Source organism: Leptinotarsa decemlineata, unplaced genomic scaffold (genome assembly GCF_025532065.1).
Source record: "Leptinotarsa decemlineata unplaced genomic scaffold, Ldec_3_MD MMD2_tig00003192_RagTag_RagTag, whole genome shotgun sequence".
In the NCBI taxonomy this organism is placed as follows: Eukaryota; Metazoa; Arthropoda; class Insecta; order Coleoptera; family Chrysomelidae; genus Leptinotarsa; species Leptinotarsa decemlineata.
Genome location: NW_027412582.1, coordinates 2,045,928 through 2,064,480, shown reverse-complemented (window position 1 = coordinate 2,064,480; position 18,553 = coordinate 2,045,928). Strand labels below are relative to the sequence as shown.

Sequence of the window (18,553 nt, the reverse complement as noted above, 5' to 3'; positions counted from 1 at the left end):
AAAGTGTTTTTGGAATACGTTAGTTATGGACTTTCATCAAGTATCGGCCGATTCCATCATATAAATTTTAACTGATCAGTAATCAGGAAATGTATAAGTATTACTCATTACAAGCTCATTACTGATTTTTGTCATAAATAATACCTTTTAATCGTACTAGTATTGTGTATTATCTATAATTTGCCACAACCTACAACTCTACTGCTTACTATATTTTGATTCTGCTATAAACTGGTAACGTAAAATTTAGATATGACAACGCGCTTTACTCTCAATCATTATTGGTTTTACTATAAAGTATATCTAATAAAATAATCACGGAAAAATTTTTTTTTTATGAATTTTCATTTATTCTAAAGGTCATTCCTAATCGAATGAGCCCTGGATCATAATGTTTCGGTGCCCTTGGACAGAAGTTCCAAAAAAGGATTTTGTAACCCAGACTATTACGGGACAAAATGAGTTCGGAGGTTGGTATCATATCCGAAGAAATGAAGATTTCATTTTGAGCGACGTCTTGTAAAGCACAGGTATTCGATATGAAGGATTCTTTATGCATAGAGAGCGGCGAATATTAAAATTCGCTTTGTTTCAAAACTCAATCTCACAGAACAGGCTTAATGTAAATATGAAGACCAGGGACGGGGAATGTATTTTATAATACGAGCAGCTCGTACATTTGTAAACAACGCCAATTTTGATGCATTTATATTCATTGTGTTACTGTTCCACTCGAACGATTAACGAATTGAAATTAATTATCATTTTTACAAATACACGAAGAAATACCAAACAATAGACGATAATTGAGAAGCGTAATTGTAGCCAGTGAATCCCGGGTAATTCTGAAATTGGAGGGCCTGAAAAATAGAGTTTCGTACTTGGAATCAGAAAGTGAATATCTGAAAAATTAAATTGAAATTCTGGAAAGAAGTCAGAAAAAAAATAGGGTTTCATCTTTGGTATTTCTGAAGCTGGGAATATCTTGGGAAAAATTAAGGAACTCACCGATACGGATCTCACAAATTCAGATATGAATAACATATATTCCTTGAAGAGTTTGTCCTCGAACCCCGTAAAAATCGAATTTATCTCATTTCGAAGTAAACTCCTTTAAAGAAGATTTATTTCAAGTAAATTGGGGTAGTATTTATGCTTTCCTTCTTAAATGATAACTTAATACAAATTTTCAATTCTCATATTCCTAATCGCACAATTAGAGCTACCAAGCCGCCCAAACCCTGGATAACGTACAATATAAAACTAATGCTTGAACTGAAACACAAAGCATTTAATAATAATAAGAATAAACAAATAATAATACAAATAAACACCAACACAGAACATCGCGAAAGCAAAGCTTGTATGCGATGAAACTGCCAAAATTTTCGATTAAAAAATATACGTATTTTATGAAATAAACTATAGCAACAAACAAAAAAGAAATATAGAAGAAATAATCTAGACAGTAAATAAAACTTTTGTATGTAGAAGTTAATAAAAATAATAATAAACAAAAAGAACTACAAACCATTGCAAACAACAGGATTTGCCAATACAAAAAAAAAACAACATACTATGTTACTAGGACGTCAGGCTCTTAGTAATAAATTAATTTGATGTCGTTCGTCCAAAACGAATTTTTTAATTAATTTTTTAAATTTTTTAAAATGTTCTGCCTGTCGAATGGACTCCGAAAGTATATTATAGGCTCGACTAGCTGAATGCAAATGACTTCGATGACCAATTGTTTTGAGTGTCAGTTCTGTTTTGATCAATATTTTTACTTTATTTCTAGTGTTATGTACGTGGTCTATATAATCGTGACGTTTATGTTTATATTGAAAATACACTAACTGTATGTAGTACAACTGACTAATATCAAATATTTTAGCCTCTTGATAAAGAAGGTTTGTAGGATACAACATGTCTCTTTTAAATATTATTTTTAGGAATCTTTTTTGTAGAGTCTCAAGTTTGGACAAATGACAGTTTGCGGCTCCACCCCATCCCAATATTCCGTATTTTAGCCTAGATTCAACCAGAGAGTAATATACAATCTTTATCACAGGTAAGTCTAAGTATCGGTTCAGAAATTTTATTTTATATAGCATAGGCCTTAATGTTTTAATTACATTTTGTATATGTATATTCCATTTCATAGTATCGTCAATTGTTATACCTAAATATTTTATATATATTTATTTCTATTATTTTATTGTTGACATGTAACTGTACAACATTAAAATCTGGTAAACCATTTTCATAACAACTAAATGGAACAAAGCACGTTTTTGAGTAATTAACAGTTAATAAATTATAATCAAACCAGTCTATAATGTGAATAAAATCTTGATTAATTTTTTGTTGTAGGTCAGCCCATGACTCACTCTGATAAAAAACAGCCGTGTCATCTGCAAAACTAATAATGGAACCTTCAGTATTCAAGGTATGTAAATGATTAATATAAATGGTGAACAGAGTAGGCCCTAGAACCGTACCTTGCGGCACACCATATGTTATTAAATTTTCTTCACTTAATTTATCATTTATTTTGACTTTTTGCTTTCTTCCAGCTAAATAGCTTACCATCAAATTATAAACACTGCCCCTGAAACCTAAATCCTGTAAAGTTTCCAACATCCTATTATGAGACACTGTGTCAAATGCCTTTGCAACATCCAAGAAAATGCATAACGATTTTTTGTTTGTATCTAGTGATTTATAAATTTTGCTTGTCAGAAAAGAACAGAAGAGAACACCAATATCATGGGAATACTATAAAGAATTGCGTAATTATGTATCTAGTGCTATCCGCCGTGAAAAAACTGTATATCTCAATTATGTACTTAGACAGAAGAATTCTAAGGCAACATGGAATACTCTTAAATCTCTTGAAGTACTTCGAGACAATAAAACTCCGGCTATTCCGCCGTTTTTGAAAAATTTGAATGATCTGAATGAACATTTCGTTAATATACCAATATTTAAAAAAACCGCCTGTCAAATAGCTGTATGCGAAACATATTACAATCCTAAATATGAACCAGAGTTTATTTTTCATAATGTAAACTCGTATGAAGTGAATAAGCACTTTAATAAAATCAGTAGTAATGCTATAGGCTCTGATGAAATCATGGACGTAGAAAAATAAATGGACTCAGTTATTTACCTCATTAAATGAAGCCGGTGAATGGGAACATTCTAAGATCACGATGTGGATATGGACGTTGCCATATTGAATCCGTGATAATTCTTTAATATCACCAATGCTGTGCGGAACGTCAAAACTAACAAATTACATTCAACAGCAAGTTATGACCTCTATCATGAGGTTAAAATAGACATCAAACTTTTCAGAACCTAAACTAGTGCCACATTCACTTCGAAAATATTTGTCATTACCATATAAATCGGCACAGTTCGTTACAAGTGAACTCGTGGCAACACTGTCGAATTTGTCGTTTAGAAGCCTACTACCTGCCTTGCAGTGATGCCAATTTGCCAGTAATTACTGCATTTGCAAGTAATCCGATTATTCAGAAACTAAAATGCAATAATGAAGATATGCAAGGAATTTGTAAGGACTTTCGATATTCTGCAAGGGTTTTGGATATCTCTCTTTATATTGATATATTTAGTGAGAGAGAGAGAGAGGGAAAGAGAAACAGTTGATTGAATAGAATAATTACATCGGCGACAGGTTGGTATGCATTTTGTACAATTCCCATTGGCAACACTGCTGCCTTGTTCTGTTTGTCTATGTTATCCTCGAGTGTTTACTGTTTCCCGCCACTTCGTGTTGACATAGTTTGGTTTGTGATATTTATTGAAAATAGTGAATTTGTTACTGTGTTTGGTTTATATATAGTTAAATAATAGATAGAAAGTAATAATGGTGCTTTACTGTTGGGTTTGCAAGCAATCCCAATGTTCTAACCAAAAAGTGACCTTACACAGGTGAGTGAATGCAGGTTTTTGCTTATAGGCGTCACAATGAGTTTCGAATTGCTATAGATAGGTACTTCAAAATGAAACCGAAATTCATTTTGCATGGCACGCAGTGAAATGCAATGTTTTCAGATGAAAACATTTCAAATATACAAATTCTAACAATTTCTATCTACACGTATTAATGAATAAAGAGTAAAAATTTTCAGATTTCCAACTGATGCCAATGAAAGAGCAGTTTGGTTTGAGAATTTGGGATTGAAGCAATGCCCCGAAAATACTCTAAAGTATGCAAGAATTTGTTCCGTTCATTTTGAGGGAGAAGCGTTTGAAGTGAAACCCAGTGGAAAAATATTCCTGAAAAAAGGTGCCCGTCCTTTGTCTTTTAATCAAGAGTATATTCCTCCAACTTCAAGGTATAGTAATCATACAACAGTTATCATTTTCTAACAATATTTTTTTCGTAACATAAATTAACTTTTTTCAGAAAGGATGACTCATCTACGGATTCAACAGATACAGCTTCAGAAAACAATTTTTTTGGAGTTGACAAGTCTATTGATGGCCCTCCACTAAAGAGGTAAGATCAAATCCAGGTGGTGTGACATGATTCAGGCTCATTTTTATAACTATTTCTGCTCCTGGTATTGTGCTAATAATCAAATAATGATCTTTTATGCTCACGGAATTTTGTACTCTTAGTGCTAAAAAAATATCAAAGGAAAACTGAATTGGTTCCAATGTTTCCTGTGGGATTTTGAAACTAAGGTGAAATTTGATGTGTAGAATTAGTTATTAAGATACGCCCGAGGAAGCCATTGTATGGCGAAACACGTGTTGCGTTTTTGTAAAACTGTCTAGTGAAAATCACACAATAAAGTGTTTTTAGAATACGTCAGTTATGGATTTTCATCAAGTATCGGCCAATTCCATCATATACACTTATGATATACCATGAGGTACTGTGATTGGCCCTACATTATTTTCATTATTTATCAACAACAGCCTACTCTCCTACTCTTGAAGATATCTTGAAGGAATTTTGAAGATACAGTTTTGCAGACAATACGGCGATAATATATACAGATATAATTGGTAAAATTTGAACATATAAGTTAAAAAACATATTAATGTATCGAAAAACTGGTTTGGCCCCTCACAATCAATTTTGATAAAACAAAATGTCTATCCTTTGCAAGTTACGAAGATCGACTACCCAACTATAATAAATTAATAAAAATAACCACGGTAGAAGTATGGAAATCTTGAAAACAGACCATATTAAGTACCTGGGAGGCACAATAATATAATAATAAAAGTAATAATAATAATAAGCCACAAGAACTGGCTTGTTTGAATGCGGAGGTTCATAATGTTCTAACAGAAGAGGCTGACATCTGGCAAATCAACACCGCCGTGTATAGCGTCGCTTTCCGAATCGGAAGGACGAAACCCCGGCCTTGCGATTCGGAAGATTGAACGGCGTGTACACAAGATGGAGGCTAAGATCGTGTCGGTGAGAAAACACGCGTCTCGTATTCAATGTATGATGGGTTGCAGGGCGGCAAACAGGCCTTGGCGGCGAATAGCCGCCAAACTACGACGTATCCATCACACTTTAACTCAAGGCGTGCTGTTGACCACCAAACAGCACTGCCTTGATAGCATACGAATGCTAGTGGCTGCTAAGAAGTCACTAGAGAGGCGAGCGAGAAGTATCGCGGAAAACCTTAGGTTCCGCGAGAAATCTTCTCGCTTATTCCAAGAGCCTCCACGTGTTGTGGATATCCGCCGATCACTGATCAGGTGGAATCCTTCTGGAAGGATATCTATGAACACCCGCAGCCACTTATTTTAGACACTCAAGCCATAGCGCAGTTCGAAGCTTTCAACAGAGAGCTTCGACAGCCTGAGCTCAATGAACTGCGCAACCCGATAACCCCGGATGACGTTCGAAGAGTCCTTGTGGGTTCCAAGAACTTTGCTGCTCCAGGCCCAGATGGGCTGAACACAAATTGATGGAAAAAACTACCAAGCACCCACCGCCATCTGGCCAAAGTTTTCAACTCATGGCTGGACGGAGAGCAGCCGATTCCGGATTCGTTTGTCGAGTGGCGGACCGTTCTTATTCCCAAAAGCGGAGATTTGTCGATTCCTAAGAATTACAGACCGATAACATGCTTGAATTCGTGTTATAAGTTGTTTACAAGCATCTTATACACACGAATACTCACCGCAGTTGACCGAGTGTTCGAACGGATATATGAGCAGAGAGGGTCGAAGAGAGGAGTCGCTGGATGTAAAGAGAACCTGCTCATCGATAGATGTGTAACGCAGGACTCGATACAATATAAGTGCAACCTCTCTATGGCCTGGATCGATTACCGTAAGGCATTTGATGGAATGTCGCATGAGCTCATCTTGCATTTGCTCAGATGCCTTGCGGTACCCGACAAAATAGTGAGATGAAACCGGGGTGCCACAGTTATGGATGATCTTAAACTTCATGGCTCTGGAGAGAAGGATCTCCATCAGTCCTTGAGGGTGGTGGAAGAGTACACGCATGCTATTGGTATGAAATTTGGGATAGACAAGTATGCAATGGTCCATCTCAAAAAAGGGGCGATGTGGGGATTACAGAGAGGATGTGCAGCTGGTAGATGGAAGCATCCTACGCCATTTGGATGCAGGAGAGACGTACACTTACCTTGGGGTGGAACAACGCCACTCACAAGAGGTAACAGCAGTGAAGGACTCTCTCCGCCGTAAGTATCAGCACAAACTTTGACAGATCTGGTCATCGGAACTGTCGGAGAAGATCAAAGTTGCTGCAACAAATATGGTTGCCTTTCCAATCTTACTCTACTCGTTTGGAGTAGTGAAGTGGACTCGGGAGAGGCTGTATCAACTCGACGTAAAGACCCGAAAAATGATGCATCTCTATAGGAGTTTGCATCCCAAATCGTCCGTTCCACGGTTGTACTTACCAAGACAACAGGGAGGCCGTGGACTTTTGAGTTTGGAGTGTCTACATGACAGAATGGTACTGGATACAGCCTGTAAAGTCGTCAGGAGCTCGGATCCCCTTCTCTGCATGGTCCGTGACTATGAGAGAGCAGGAGTTGGAGCACTTCTCTTTAGGCCAGCTGCCCGAGCAGCTGATGAAGTCGGTTTAGTTTCCGACACTGAATGAGGTGACCACAACTCTGTCACCGAGTAAGAACCCGTTCAGCAGAAAGCTCATATAAAAGCCGCAGAGACACCTCACTTCTGCGGTAACACAAGAATAAGCCAATGTATGGGGTCTTCTTCAATAACATTGAAGACCTTGATTTATCAAAGTGCCTGACGTTCGCTTTCTTCAGGTCGAGTGAGCTGAAGTGTTGGAAACTGAGGGGTTTCATGGTATACCAGGATGGGGTCTTCAACACCCTCAGTAATCGCTACTTTCGCACAGGCACCGCTCTTAGAGCGCCTGAAGGGTTTTTCTGTAGTGCTTGTGTCTTGTCCTAAAAAATCAGTAGACAGTATATCCACGTGAGAAAAAAAAGCAAATTATAGAATCCTGATCACGGAAAAAGGCAGTTCCGCTTTTTTTCAATTGCAAAATGATTACTTCTGGATTATAAATAGTGAAGTAGCCCAAGAAATCTCTTACTTCTTTCAATCGTTTCCTCTACGTCACTGTTCATTTGCGGTAATAGCAAAAGACAAGATTGCTTATTCGACGGCTCATACCGCCTCTGTCAGAAATTTCTTGACGAGATTGATTTTAATAAGAACGCAACAACCGGGAGAATGTGGACGACAGCAATGAGATTGCCGAGATGCCAAACGGGAGAAGAGATTTCGATAAACCAACAACTTTTTGATTACGTTTCCTTCCAGAGACATCGAGTTGCGACTTCTGGGATATTCGTTATTCACGCGGGAACGACAGAAATATTCGAGATATCCCTTTCACTGTTGACAGGTGAGATATCAGGAACGCAAATGAGGATACATTTGAAATACAAAGTTCAGTCCAAACATTGAAGGTAAACTACTGCCTGGGCTGAAAAGTCCCGGGACTAACACATAGATGGCGCTACTGCTTTAATTGCATTCACCGCTTTCCCAGCTATAGTATAACAATTCTCAATTGAAGGGAACTCATATACAAATTGAACTGATAGCTAAGGGCAACAATGTTAAATGTTAGAACTAAATTCTTAACGGGGTCATTTTTATTGTCTAGGCATCGCCATTGTAAATAATTGAAAAGTAAGATGATTCCATTAAATTTGCCCCCCCAATAACAAGATAGCTTCTGCGTATAATAATAATAAAAATAATAATCGTCTTTATTCATCGACATAATATTAAAAATTAAATACAAAAATTTAGAACAATAATTAAGGGTCAATGAAAGGGTGAAGTATCAGCCTAGGCTGCTTTTCATCTTAACCTAGCGAAAAAAAAAAGAAAAATATAGGTGAATCATAGAAGACTATAAAAATATAAGTGAATCATGGAAAAATATAAAAGTAAAATTTGAGTATTAGCGTATATAAAATCAAAAATACTCATTTCCAGAACAATTTATACTCGTGTGAGTATAAAATATAAAAGTACAAATCAAATAAAAATTAAATTTTTAAATAATAATTTAAATATGAAAAAAGTAATAATTTAATTCTAAATATAAATATAAATATGTGCCTAAATTCTTGTAAAATATTTTCACCTTAGTAAACACTTATTAACATTCATTTATAACCCTAGCGTAAACAATAATCATATACAGGTCCGTCTTAAAAGCAACTCTATAGTGACTGAAGTAAGATTTTCAATTTCTTCTGGCAGTTTTAAGATGTTTTCGACTAACCCACCTTGTATCTGAAGAAATACAATACAGCTATAAAACTTTTAATCCGATTATGTAGGTATTTTGAGTGGAAATGAGTGACCAGTGTCGTAGAGTATATGATTAAAACATTAGTTACTTTAAATAAATAAATATATTTATATTCTTAAATTGTAGGTACTGTAAACTGTATTTTTATTTTAAAAAAATTTCTTTATTTCATTCAAAAATAATAAGTTACTTGCAATTTGTAAAAGATACATTTATTTAATTAATACCTATTTTTAAATGATATAAACTACGATTACTTACAAAACTATTCAAATTCAAAATAAACAGGATCATCTTCGGAATCCGAGTCGTCTTGCAGGTTAATAATTAGCGGTTGTGTCTCTACAGTCGCATCAATTATATTGTCAAGATCCCACATTTTTTGTTCTTTTTCTATTGCATGTCTTACTGCATCTCGCCAATTTTGTTCTGTAATATGTTGTAAAGACTCATATAACAATTCACGTACAGCTTGTATTTTATATGACGTATTTTTTCTAGCCACATAGCTTTTCATTTGTGCCCAAATGAGTTCAATTGGATTTAATTCGCAGTGGTAGGATGGAAGTCTAAGGACTGTGATGTTTCGTCTTTCCGCCATTTTGTCAACTACGTATTTTTTGAACTTAGATTTGTGTTGCCGGGCAATTTTTAAAAGTTCTGCTTTAACCATTCCATCTACGTAAGGCAGGGACTTATTCCGCAGCCAGTCAATGATATCCTGTTTCTTCCACGCAGTCGTTGGAAGTCTTTCAACTAGTCGTGAATGATAAGGTGCATTATCTAATACTATAATTGAGTTTGGTGGTATATGTTCAATCATCTGCTCAAAATACTCTTCGAAAACATCAGCTGTCATCTCCTCGTGATATACTTTTGTGCTTCTGGATTCAAATTCCAACAAACCATGCTTAGCAAATCCTTTTTCACTGCCAATGTGAGAAACTATTAATCTACTGCCTTTACCAGAGGGTGGGGAAATACCAGTAGACCAACCTTCCATAAAGGCTTGCCTGGAGCTTGATATATTTTTATCTGTCCAAATTTTTGTGAGAGTATGACCTGCGTTTACCCACGTTTCGTCCTGATAGTAAATTGGCCTTCCTTCAGCCCGAAATTTTCGTATAGATCTTAGATACTTTCTTCTCCAACATATTATCTCTTCCCGGTCAATCAAAAGTGATTTTCGGTCTGATTTCTCCCACCGGAAATTTAATTCTTTTAAAACTTGCCACAATTTGGTTCGTCCGACATGAGGCAAATCCGGGTCGTCTCTAACTTCTTGTAAAATTTTGTTTAAGTTGGGTATTTCTTTTTTGTAAAAAAATTCGTGAATTTTCTTTCGAATACCATTTTTGGCAAATTCATCAATTTCAATAGGTTTTCTCCCCCTCTTTAAGTATTCGTTTGTATTTGGTGTTAGCTATACCTTTTTTTTTCTTTCTGATAGGAACCTATATATTGTTGACTCCCCTACGCCCGTCATGTTGGCACAACTCTTGATTATGTTCTGAACAGTGTTTGTGGGATTCTGAGAAAACAGAGCATCGTGAACGTTCAAAACAATAGTCTTCTCTCTTGGTGAATAGACAGACTTACTGACTGTACGCAACAGTACCGGTGTAAAACTTGATGATGTTGATGATGATTTCGAAGCCATCGCAAGCAATCAAACAAAACAAGCAGGAACGAAAGGTACGTATATGCTTGTAGGAATATGAAAAAAAGTTACTCACGCACTGCACAAAGTTCGCAAAATAAATATTAGAGACGTTAATTACTGCCGTAGACGCCGAAACACCAACGAGCCGTAAATTAAATGCGATTAAAAAATGTACTAAACCAAAAATTATTTTCGTTCGTAACAACTTCAACCTTTCAAGGCAAGTTTCGAATATAAACTGAAGCTTTATATTCAATGAATAAAAACCTCAGGAACCTCCGCCTATGATTTTACGAGTTTTACGACCGTTTTATGACTTGGGCCCTCATTTTGTGCTATCGACAAATTATGAACGGACTATAGGTGCAGAATATGAAAAAGAACGTTGGTACAGTGCAGTTGAGTGTTTGGGAATAACTAGCATATTTTTTTTCCTTGTGTTCACCCCATTGAGATTTTTGAACATAGTAAGTTTATTGAGGAGATACGTAGGTTTGCCAGACGTTATAACTTTGTGTGTCAAGGTAAGTAAATGGAGTTTTCGACAGTTATCTAATTTGAGCCATCCTGTTTCTTTAAATTTCATACTTATAGTTCAAATTTACGTATTCTATGAGAAAAACGTAAACAGGAATTTTGAATAAATCATAAATACTGTCGTAATATGATAATTTAGATATCACCAGCGATTAGCACAACTCAAGTTTCATTTTAGTAGATAGCAAATCACGACTAGGATACAGCTGTCTCAGAATATTGAACGAGCTCTGACAGAGATAGCTGACATGCTTGTTAAATCTTAGGTCAACATCAAACCAAATACCTAGGTTTTTGATTCCACTTACAAAGGTTAACGGCATACCTGCTAACCTGATTTGAAAATTTTGTGTTAGCTGTTCACGTTTTGATTTCGTTCCGAGAAGCATAGCTACTGATTTCGAAGGGTTAAGTGTGAGAATATGTGCGGTTGAGATATTGTATAGAGATGTTGAGTCTTCTTCAATTTGAGAAGTTGCTGAAAGGATTGAATTGCTCGTAAAGTCTAAGTATAATTGAGTATCATCGGCATAGTGGTGGATAGTACAAAACTTCAGACACTCATGAAAATCCGAGATATAGATGGAAAAAAGAATAGGTCCCAAGATTGATCCTTGAGGCACTCCGTAATTCACTATTTGGGCATCTGACTTTAATGAACCTACTACTACCGACTGACATCGTTCCGATAAATAGTTACGAATAAGCCCACAAGCTTCCTGAGAAAAAACGTAGTATAGAAGTTTATCACACAAAACATTACGATCAATAGTATCGAACGCCTTACTATAGTCCAGTAGAATCAGGTAAACTAGTTGGCCTTTATCAATTGAAGTGAGAATGTCATCAGTGATATAAGTAAGCTGTAGTGGTGCTATGAGATTTTCGGAAACCAGATTGAACCGAAGCTATAATATTATTTGTTTCAACAAAATGACATATTTGATCTTTCAAGATTAGCTCAAACACCTTAGATAGAATCGGGAGTATGCTTATTGGCCTGAGGTGACCGAATTCAGTGGGACTTATACGCTTTGGTATGGGAATCACGTTAGCTCGCTTCCAAGCCGCAGGGAAGGTACAAGTAGAAATGGATAAATTAATAATATAAGTAATATGGTCAATAAGTTTAGTTTCTACATAATGCAACACTCGTACAGATATTAGATCCGATCTTGTAGCATTAATAGTGATAGCATTCAGGTGTTTCCTTACGGTGTCTTTGTCTATCACGTGAAAACTGAGAAAATGAGAATTCAATAATGTGGGATTATTTAGGTTATATGGAAGTTCAGATTTTTTATCGTTCCTCATGATATCCAGAGATTTAAGGGTATTCCATTTGGCTTTGGCATTTTTATTGTGGAGTACAAAATTTAGATAAGCTCTTTTTTCGCGTCGTACAGCTGTGGTTGTATAATTACGTATGTCCTTATGAAAAGTAAAGTCAGTTTCTAGTCTGGTATGCTTGAATTTGATCAAGGCTCTATTTCTCATCTGCATCATTTCTTTAATAGTGGGTGTCAACCACGATAAGATGTACGAGCGAATAGGTGAACCAGTTCGTTAAATATTTTGAAACATCGGTAAACTGATCAACACTTCGCAGGTCTATTATATTTGCGTCCTTAAAATGCCATAACTAGTCATTCGGTTTCTTCATTATCAAGCGTCCTTATCTGCATAGGCGTAGTGTGTTCTGTTTCTTGTGAAGGTGACTTTGTTTTATATTTATCAAATATATTTCATTATATTTATTAAATAGACTGTTATTATTAACTTCAAAATATAAGATAGAGTTGGCCGATACGTGTTTTTCAAAATACATTATCATAGATTTTCATCACATTCACACTTTATTGTTAGATAAATTAGTTGACCTAGTCATTAAACTCAGGTATATATGATTGTTAAACTCAGGTATAAGGGTCATTAATTAGTCCCTAGAATATTATTATTTTCTAGGTAGATAGTAATATTTCAAAAAGTATATATGAATCACAATGTATATAGAATTCAGTTTTTAGTGAACACGCTTGAAAAAGCTACTGTGCAGCGAAACAAGTGTTGCGGATTTGTTAATCTGTTCCAGTGAAAATCTCACAATAAACTGTTTTTCAAAATATTTCAACTTTAAAATAGTTTTCGAGGTAAGTAAACAACTGACAATTAGCTGAATAATATGATTGAATTTTATTATTTTTATAGTATTATGATGGATGCCGTAGCAGGTCCAAGTAATGTACAAAGAAAGCGGAAGTTTATGTCGTTAGAAGAAAAACAGATTGTCTGTAGAGTGTTCAAAAATTTAAAAAATACACTCCGTACAGTGGAAGCTGTAGCACAATGTTCATTTTGAACAGGAATATCCGTGTCGACAATTGAACGCACTGTACGTGAAAAAAAGGTGACTGGGATTGTGCAAGCTCCAAAAGTACATTGTCGTGGTAGAAAAAAAATTGAATTGGACGAATATCAGAAAAATTTTGTACGCTATACCATTCATTCTTTCTTTTTTGAGAATAAAGCGCCAACCCTCGAATCCATTAGGACAAGGTAATGGATAATGACATCATTCCAAAAAATGAGCAAAGAGAAGTTGAGGAAAATAATAAAAGAAGATTAAAAATTCATATATGCCAAACCATCCCGTAAATCTGTCTTAATAGAAAGAGAAGATATAGTCTCATGGCGACGGGGATATCTTCGCTCTATTAGAGAAATATGTTCTGCTCACAAAAAGATTTATCATCCGGAAGAAACGTAGATGAATGCCGGTCACACAGTATCTGAGATCTGGCAAGATACCACTGTAACTAGTTATCGTCAAGCATTTGTGGACGTTTTATCAACAGGGTTACGCGGACCAACGGGTAAAGGGCAACGACTAATTGTCGCCCATATAGGTAGCGAGAGTGGCTTTTTAGACGATAGTGCACTAATTTTTTTATAAAAAAAAACGGGGGATTATCACGAAGACATGGACGCCCAACGCTTTGAAGGATGGTTTAAATCCCTTCTTTCACGAGTCGGTAATACTAATGGATAACACTTCTTATCACAGCCGATTAGTAGAACAGCTGCCAACTATGACCAACAGAAAAGCAGACATGCAGAGTTGGTTAGGACAAAAAGGAATTCAATTTTCCGAGGACATGGTTAAGGCCGAGCTTATGAGTGTCATTAAACAGCATCGTGACAGATATCGCCAGCATGTGGTGGATACAATAGCTCGTGCTGAAGGCATCACCATTTTGAGACTTCCTCCTTACCATTGCGAGTTAAACACGATAGAATCAATCTGGGCTCAAGGGTTACGTAGCTCGTGAAATTGTGACATATAAAATTTCTGATGTCCAACGTTTATTAGAACTCGCAATGGAACGGATACGGAAAGAAGATTGGGCTAATGCTGTAGCCCATGTGATCAAGGATTGGACGGGATGGTAGACACTGTTTTCGACCAAATAATAATAGATTTAAGTGTGACTGGAGATTCCTCTTCGGACGAGTCAATGGATTCTGAAACTTCATAAGCATAACATAGGTAATTATTTTTCTGCTTTGTAGTTCTCTTTCTATAATAAAGGAACATAATAATTATTTTGTAAATTTTTCTGATATTTTGAAGTACTCTATTAGGCATAATAAAGAAATGTAATCAGTTTTACCATTGACACCAGGTAGCGCCACCTACTATAACAATTTTACGGAATTACCTATGTGTTTAAATAAATGAATATATTCTTTTGGTACGCCTCTGCAGAGTTGTTAAAAGGATTATCCGTTGGTCACTTCAAGTGCGACGTTGCTAATGAATCACCTTCAATTGAAAATTGTTATAGTATAGTACTAACCTTCAAAATAAAGCTGTTGAAATTTGATGATATTCTACTCATGAGTTTGTGAGTTATTTTACTAAGAGTGACACTATTTTTGTTATATTCAAAACAATGGACCAAAAACAATTTAGTGTTTTAATTTTACACTGCTTCTTAATGGAAAAAAATGCCGTTCAAGCGAAGCAGTGGTTCCAAGAAATGTGTAAACTGTTGGACATTCGAAAGACCAGAACCACAGTCTTACATCCACAGCCCGATGGAATGGTGGAACGAATACTATAAACCGCCACTTATCCAAGGTAGTCCATGACCACCAAAGAGACTGGGACCAGTACCTCCACCTGTTCCTGTTGGCCTATCGTTTGGCAGTGCACGAATCAACCGGCCAAACCCCTGTCAGTACCGAGAGCTGCGGCTTCCTTGCGATCTGAAATTTGGGGCGCCGCCAGAACAAGACACTGCGGGGGGAGACAATGTCAGCAAGCTTCGACAGAAAATGGACAACATCAATGAACGAGTCCATCTGAACATCCGGAGTGCCAGCGATAGGATGAAGAAGGCCTATGACATCAAGAAGAGTGCTGGAGGATTCGAAACCGGTGACCTAGTTTGGCTGTTCAACCCTTAGCGACGACGTGGTTTATCACCGAATTTGCGGAACTCGTGAGAAGGTCCATACAAATTCATGAAGAAGATAAATGACCTCGTCTACCGAATCCATAACTCACCTCGAGGAAAGCCTAGGGTTGTCCATTTTAATAAATTTACTCCTTATGCTGGAAATCACGATCAAGTTCGCGCCCTCAGACCACCAGAGGATGAAGTTCATGTCTTTATACTCGAACGGATAGAAGGTCGTACATGGGGTACCTCAAGAAGAGCCACGAGACCTTTTCAAGGTTTCAGTTGATTACGCACTAGCTCACTGCGTGGCAGAGGATCTCCAAATGTCCAGGGGTATCGCTGTAGTATTCAACAAGAAATTCTCTCAGCTCCAAGCATTACAAGAACATAATCCCGAGGTCGGAGGAGTGCCACAGTTGAAGAAGGGTCAGAGAAACGTTTTCTACTTGTTGACTAAAAAGCATCCTCGAGACAAACCGTCCTACGAAGATGTCTGGAGGAGTCTTACCAGACTGAGGGACCCGATGCTCGAACAGAATCTTGTGGACTTGGCAATCCGGAAATTAGCTTCTGGGCTCAACAGGCTACACTGGAGAATTGTGAGAAGCATGTTGGAAACGATCTTCAGATCCAGCGACATTAAGATTTTGGTGTGACATTTTGGGGCGAAACGTCTTCAAGAAGGGGGCAAAACTTTGCATCACTGCCGCCCCCGAATCGTATCTAGAGTTGGTTGGCAATTTAAAAATGAGATCTTTCAACCTTCCCCAGAGGTAAAAGTCCATAAGCGTTAAGTCCGGTGACCTGGCGGGTCAATGGTTGGGCCCTTTGTTGGTTATCCAATCAATACGAAGATTTGCAGCCCAAAAATTGGTGACAATTGCAGTATTATGGGGCGAAGCTCCGTCTTGTTGAAAATATATTTTTGTGAGCTCCATTTGTAGCAGTTCATCAACAAGGGGTTCAATATTCTGCCTTAAAATTTCTAATGAGGAGTGTGGGAGTGCCATTTTCAATGAACGGGCCGATAATTTTACCCCTGAAAACACCTACTCACACACACAGCTTCGTCTGCCCAAATACAATTAAAAAAAAATCACGCACACGGTTACAACCTTCCAGGAACCACTGACAAAAATCCATGCGGCGTTCAAAATAATAATAATAATACGTCTTTATTCATCAAAAAAAAAACAAATGGAATAGACAAAAATAAAATAAAACGGTATACAGGAACAATAACAAAAACAAAAAATAAAACTTTCTGTATATGGTGAATAGGCAGAGTATCAGCCAAGGCTGTTTTTCAACTTAACCAGGGAGAAACTATAATTAAATAATATGAACAGAAGTCGAGTTAACAATATCAAAAAAAATAGTTATTACTTTAATTTAGAATATTCATTTTAGAAATTCCAAGGTCGGAAACAGACAAGAGGCTAATGAGTTAAATAAGACTTCATTCTTTTTTTAAAGTTTACGATGGTGTATGATTCTATAGAATATTAGAATCACAGATTCCTTAGCAAATACGGAAGACGAATACTTTGCAAAAAATATATGCAATGGAGTCTTCAAGATGTTTATTCAAATGTGGACATTGCTTTACTTATTTTTTTGTATTCCGGCTACAAATTGTTCAGGAGGAATATCTATTTCTACTTTGACAAGAGTAAAAACCGATTCACCTACGTATGGGTCAAGATATACTTAATGAATTGAAGGGGTTATATTTTTTGGAGTGATTAATTTTTGGGAAAGAAAGTTTTTGGCTTTCTACTACTCCATCTGATACAAAAAAATGGATGAGAGAATCTTCCAAAGAAAGGAAGGAAGTAATCAATTTGAAAATAAGTAACGCTATACATGGATTTGTAGATCATGCAAAGAAGTAACTTTCAGACACAAACTGAAAGAAAGTCCTCCTGAAACAGCTTCTTTCATATAAACATTGAATTACACGAAATAAAAAAATTCTTTCGAAACAAATACTTCTATATGAACAACACTCGCCACTCGCGATGGAACACTCCATTTTTACGGTAAAACATATTAAGGGGCAAAATATGCTCAAAATTCTTTCACATTCGTGATCAGAACTACCAACTTACTACGAATACACTTTTTTCCTGAAAAACTTTCAATCCTGAAAAATCCGAATTTGTCTCACTTCTTATGAAAACACTCCCCCCGTATCTTCCGTAATATTCGAGGTGGAACGATGAAACTCTCAGGACTGATGGAAATGCTCAAAATGCACCTACCACCTGAATGGGGTTGGCCAAAGTGATATACACTGTCCGCCACTCGCGATGGAACAGCCCATTTTTAGGTAAAACATACTACGGCGCAAAATAGTTCGCTGCCCATACCCTTCATTCTATCTGGAGAGTACTCACAGGTATGAAAGATACAGATGCTGTGAGATGCTATCATCCATTTTGAGCCTATCTGAGGAAAATGTCACAGTACCACATTCTCAGATTATCGAGATAGTGTGAAGCAGTGTATGAAAAATTATTGATGGCGGCATCTATTATGACTGAAGAAGATTATTCGTAAAACTAATTCTGGTTGCTGAACATCCAAATTACATCTCAACCAGAAGTGAGAGCTCTCGATTGATGAGCAAAAACAGCAAAAAATGGAAAAAATCTATATTTAAAGGTTCACATCTCGATAACTGTACAATTCTGAGCTTTGGCTGTGGACACTTTCAATCAGCACATCAAGAACTACAACATATCAAATTTTCGGCAAAATTCAAGGCAAGCCATTTCTCATAAAAAATGTGCGGGTTCCTTTATCAAAATATTGGGGAAACATTTTACCATCCGAAACAAAATTAATCTTCATACTCATTGCAACACCGAAACAACTGTTAATTGAAAAAATCGCACTCGGTGAACAGGTAGAATTTAGATTATTTTACCTACTTGCTGAATTGTTGTCTGAAATCATTTGAAGGGATTGAATTACATCAGTTTCATTGAATCATGCGGTGCCCTGAAATCACCATGGAAAACAGTTGCTCATTGA

At 36.5% G+C, this 18,553-nt stretch overlaps 1 protein-coding gene and 1 pseudogene across 1 annotated transcript; both read left to right on the top strand.

The window, feature by feature from the left end:
* Positions 1 to 3,221: 3,221 nt before the first annotated feature.
* On the top strand, positions 3,222 to 4,888 carry LOC111510309 (uncharacterized). The gene is made up of 3 exons (XM_074177683.1): positions 3,222 to 3,960; positions 4,161 to 4,367; positions 4,439 to 4,888. Exons 1-3 carry the CDS (start codon positions 3,896 to 3,898, stop codon positions 4,533 to 4,535), a joined length of 369 nt encoding a protein of 122 aa, XP_074033784.1. The 5' UTR covers positions 3,222 to 3,895; the 3' UTR covers positions 4,536 to 4,888.
* A 10,949-nt stretch (positions 4,889 to 15,837) lies between these two features.
* LOC141483183 (ADP-ribose glycohydrolase OARD1 pseudogene) lies at positions 15,838 to 16,170 on the top strand (annotated as a pseudogene).
* The last annotated feature ends 2,383 nt before the right edge of the window (positions 16,171 to 18,553 follow it).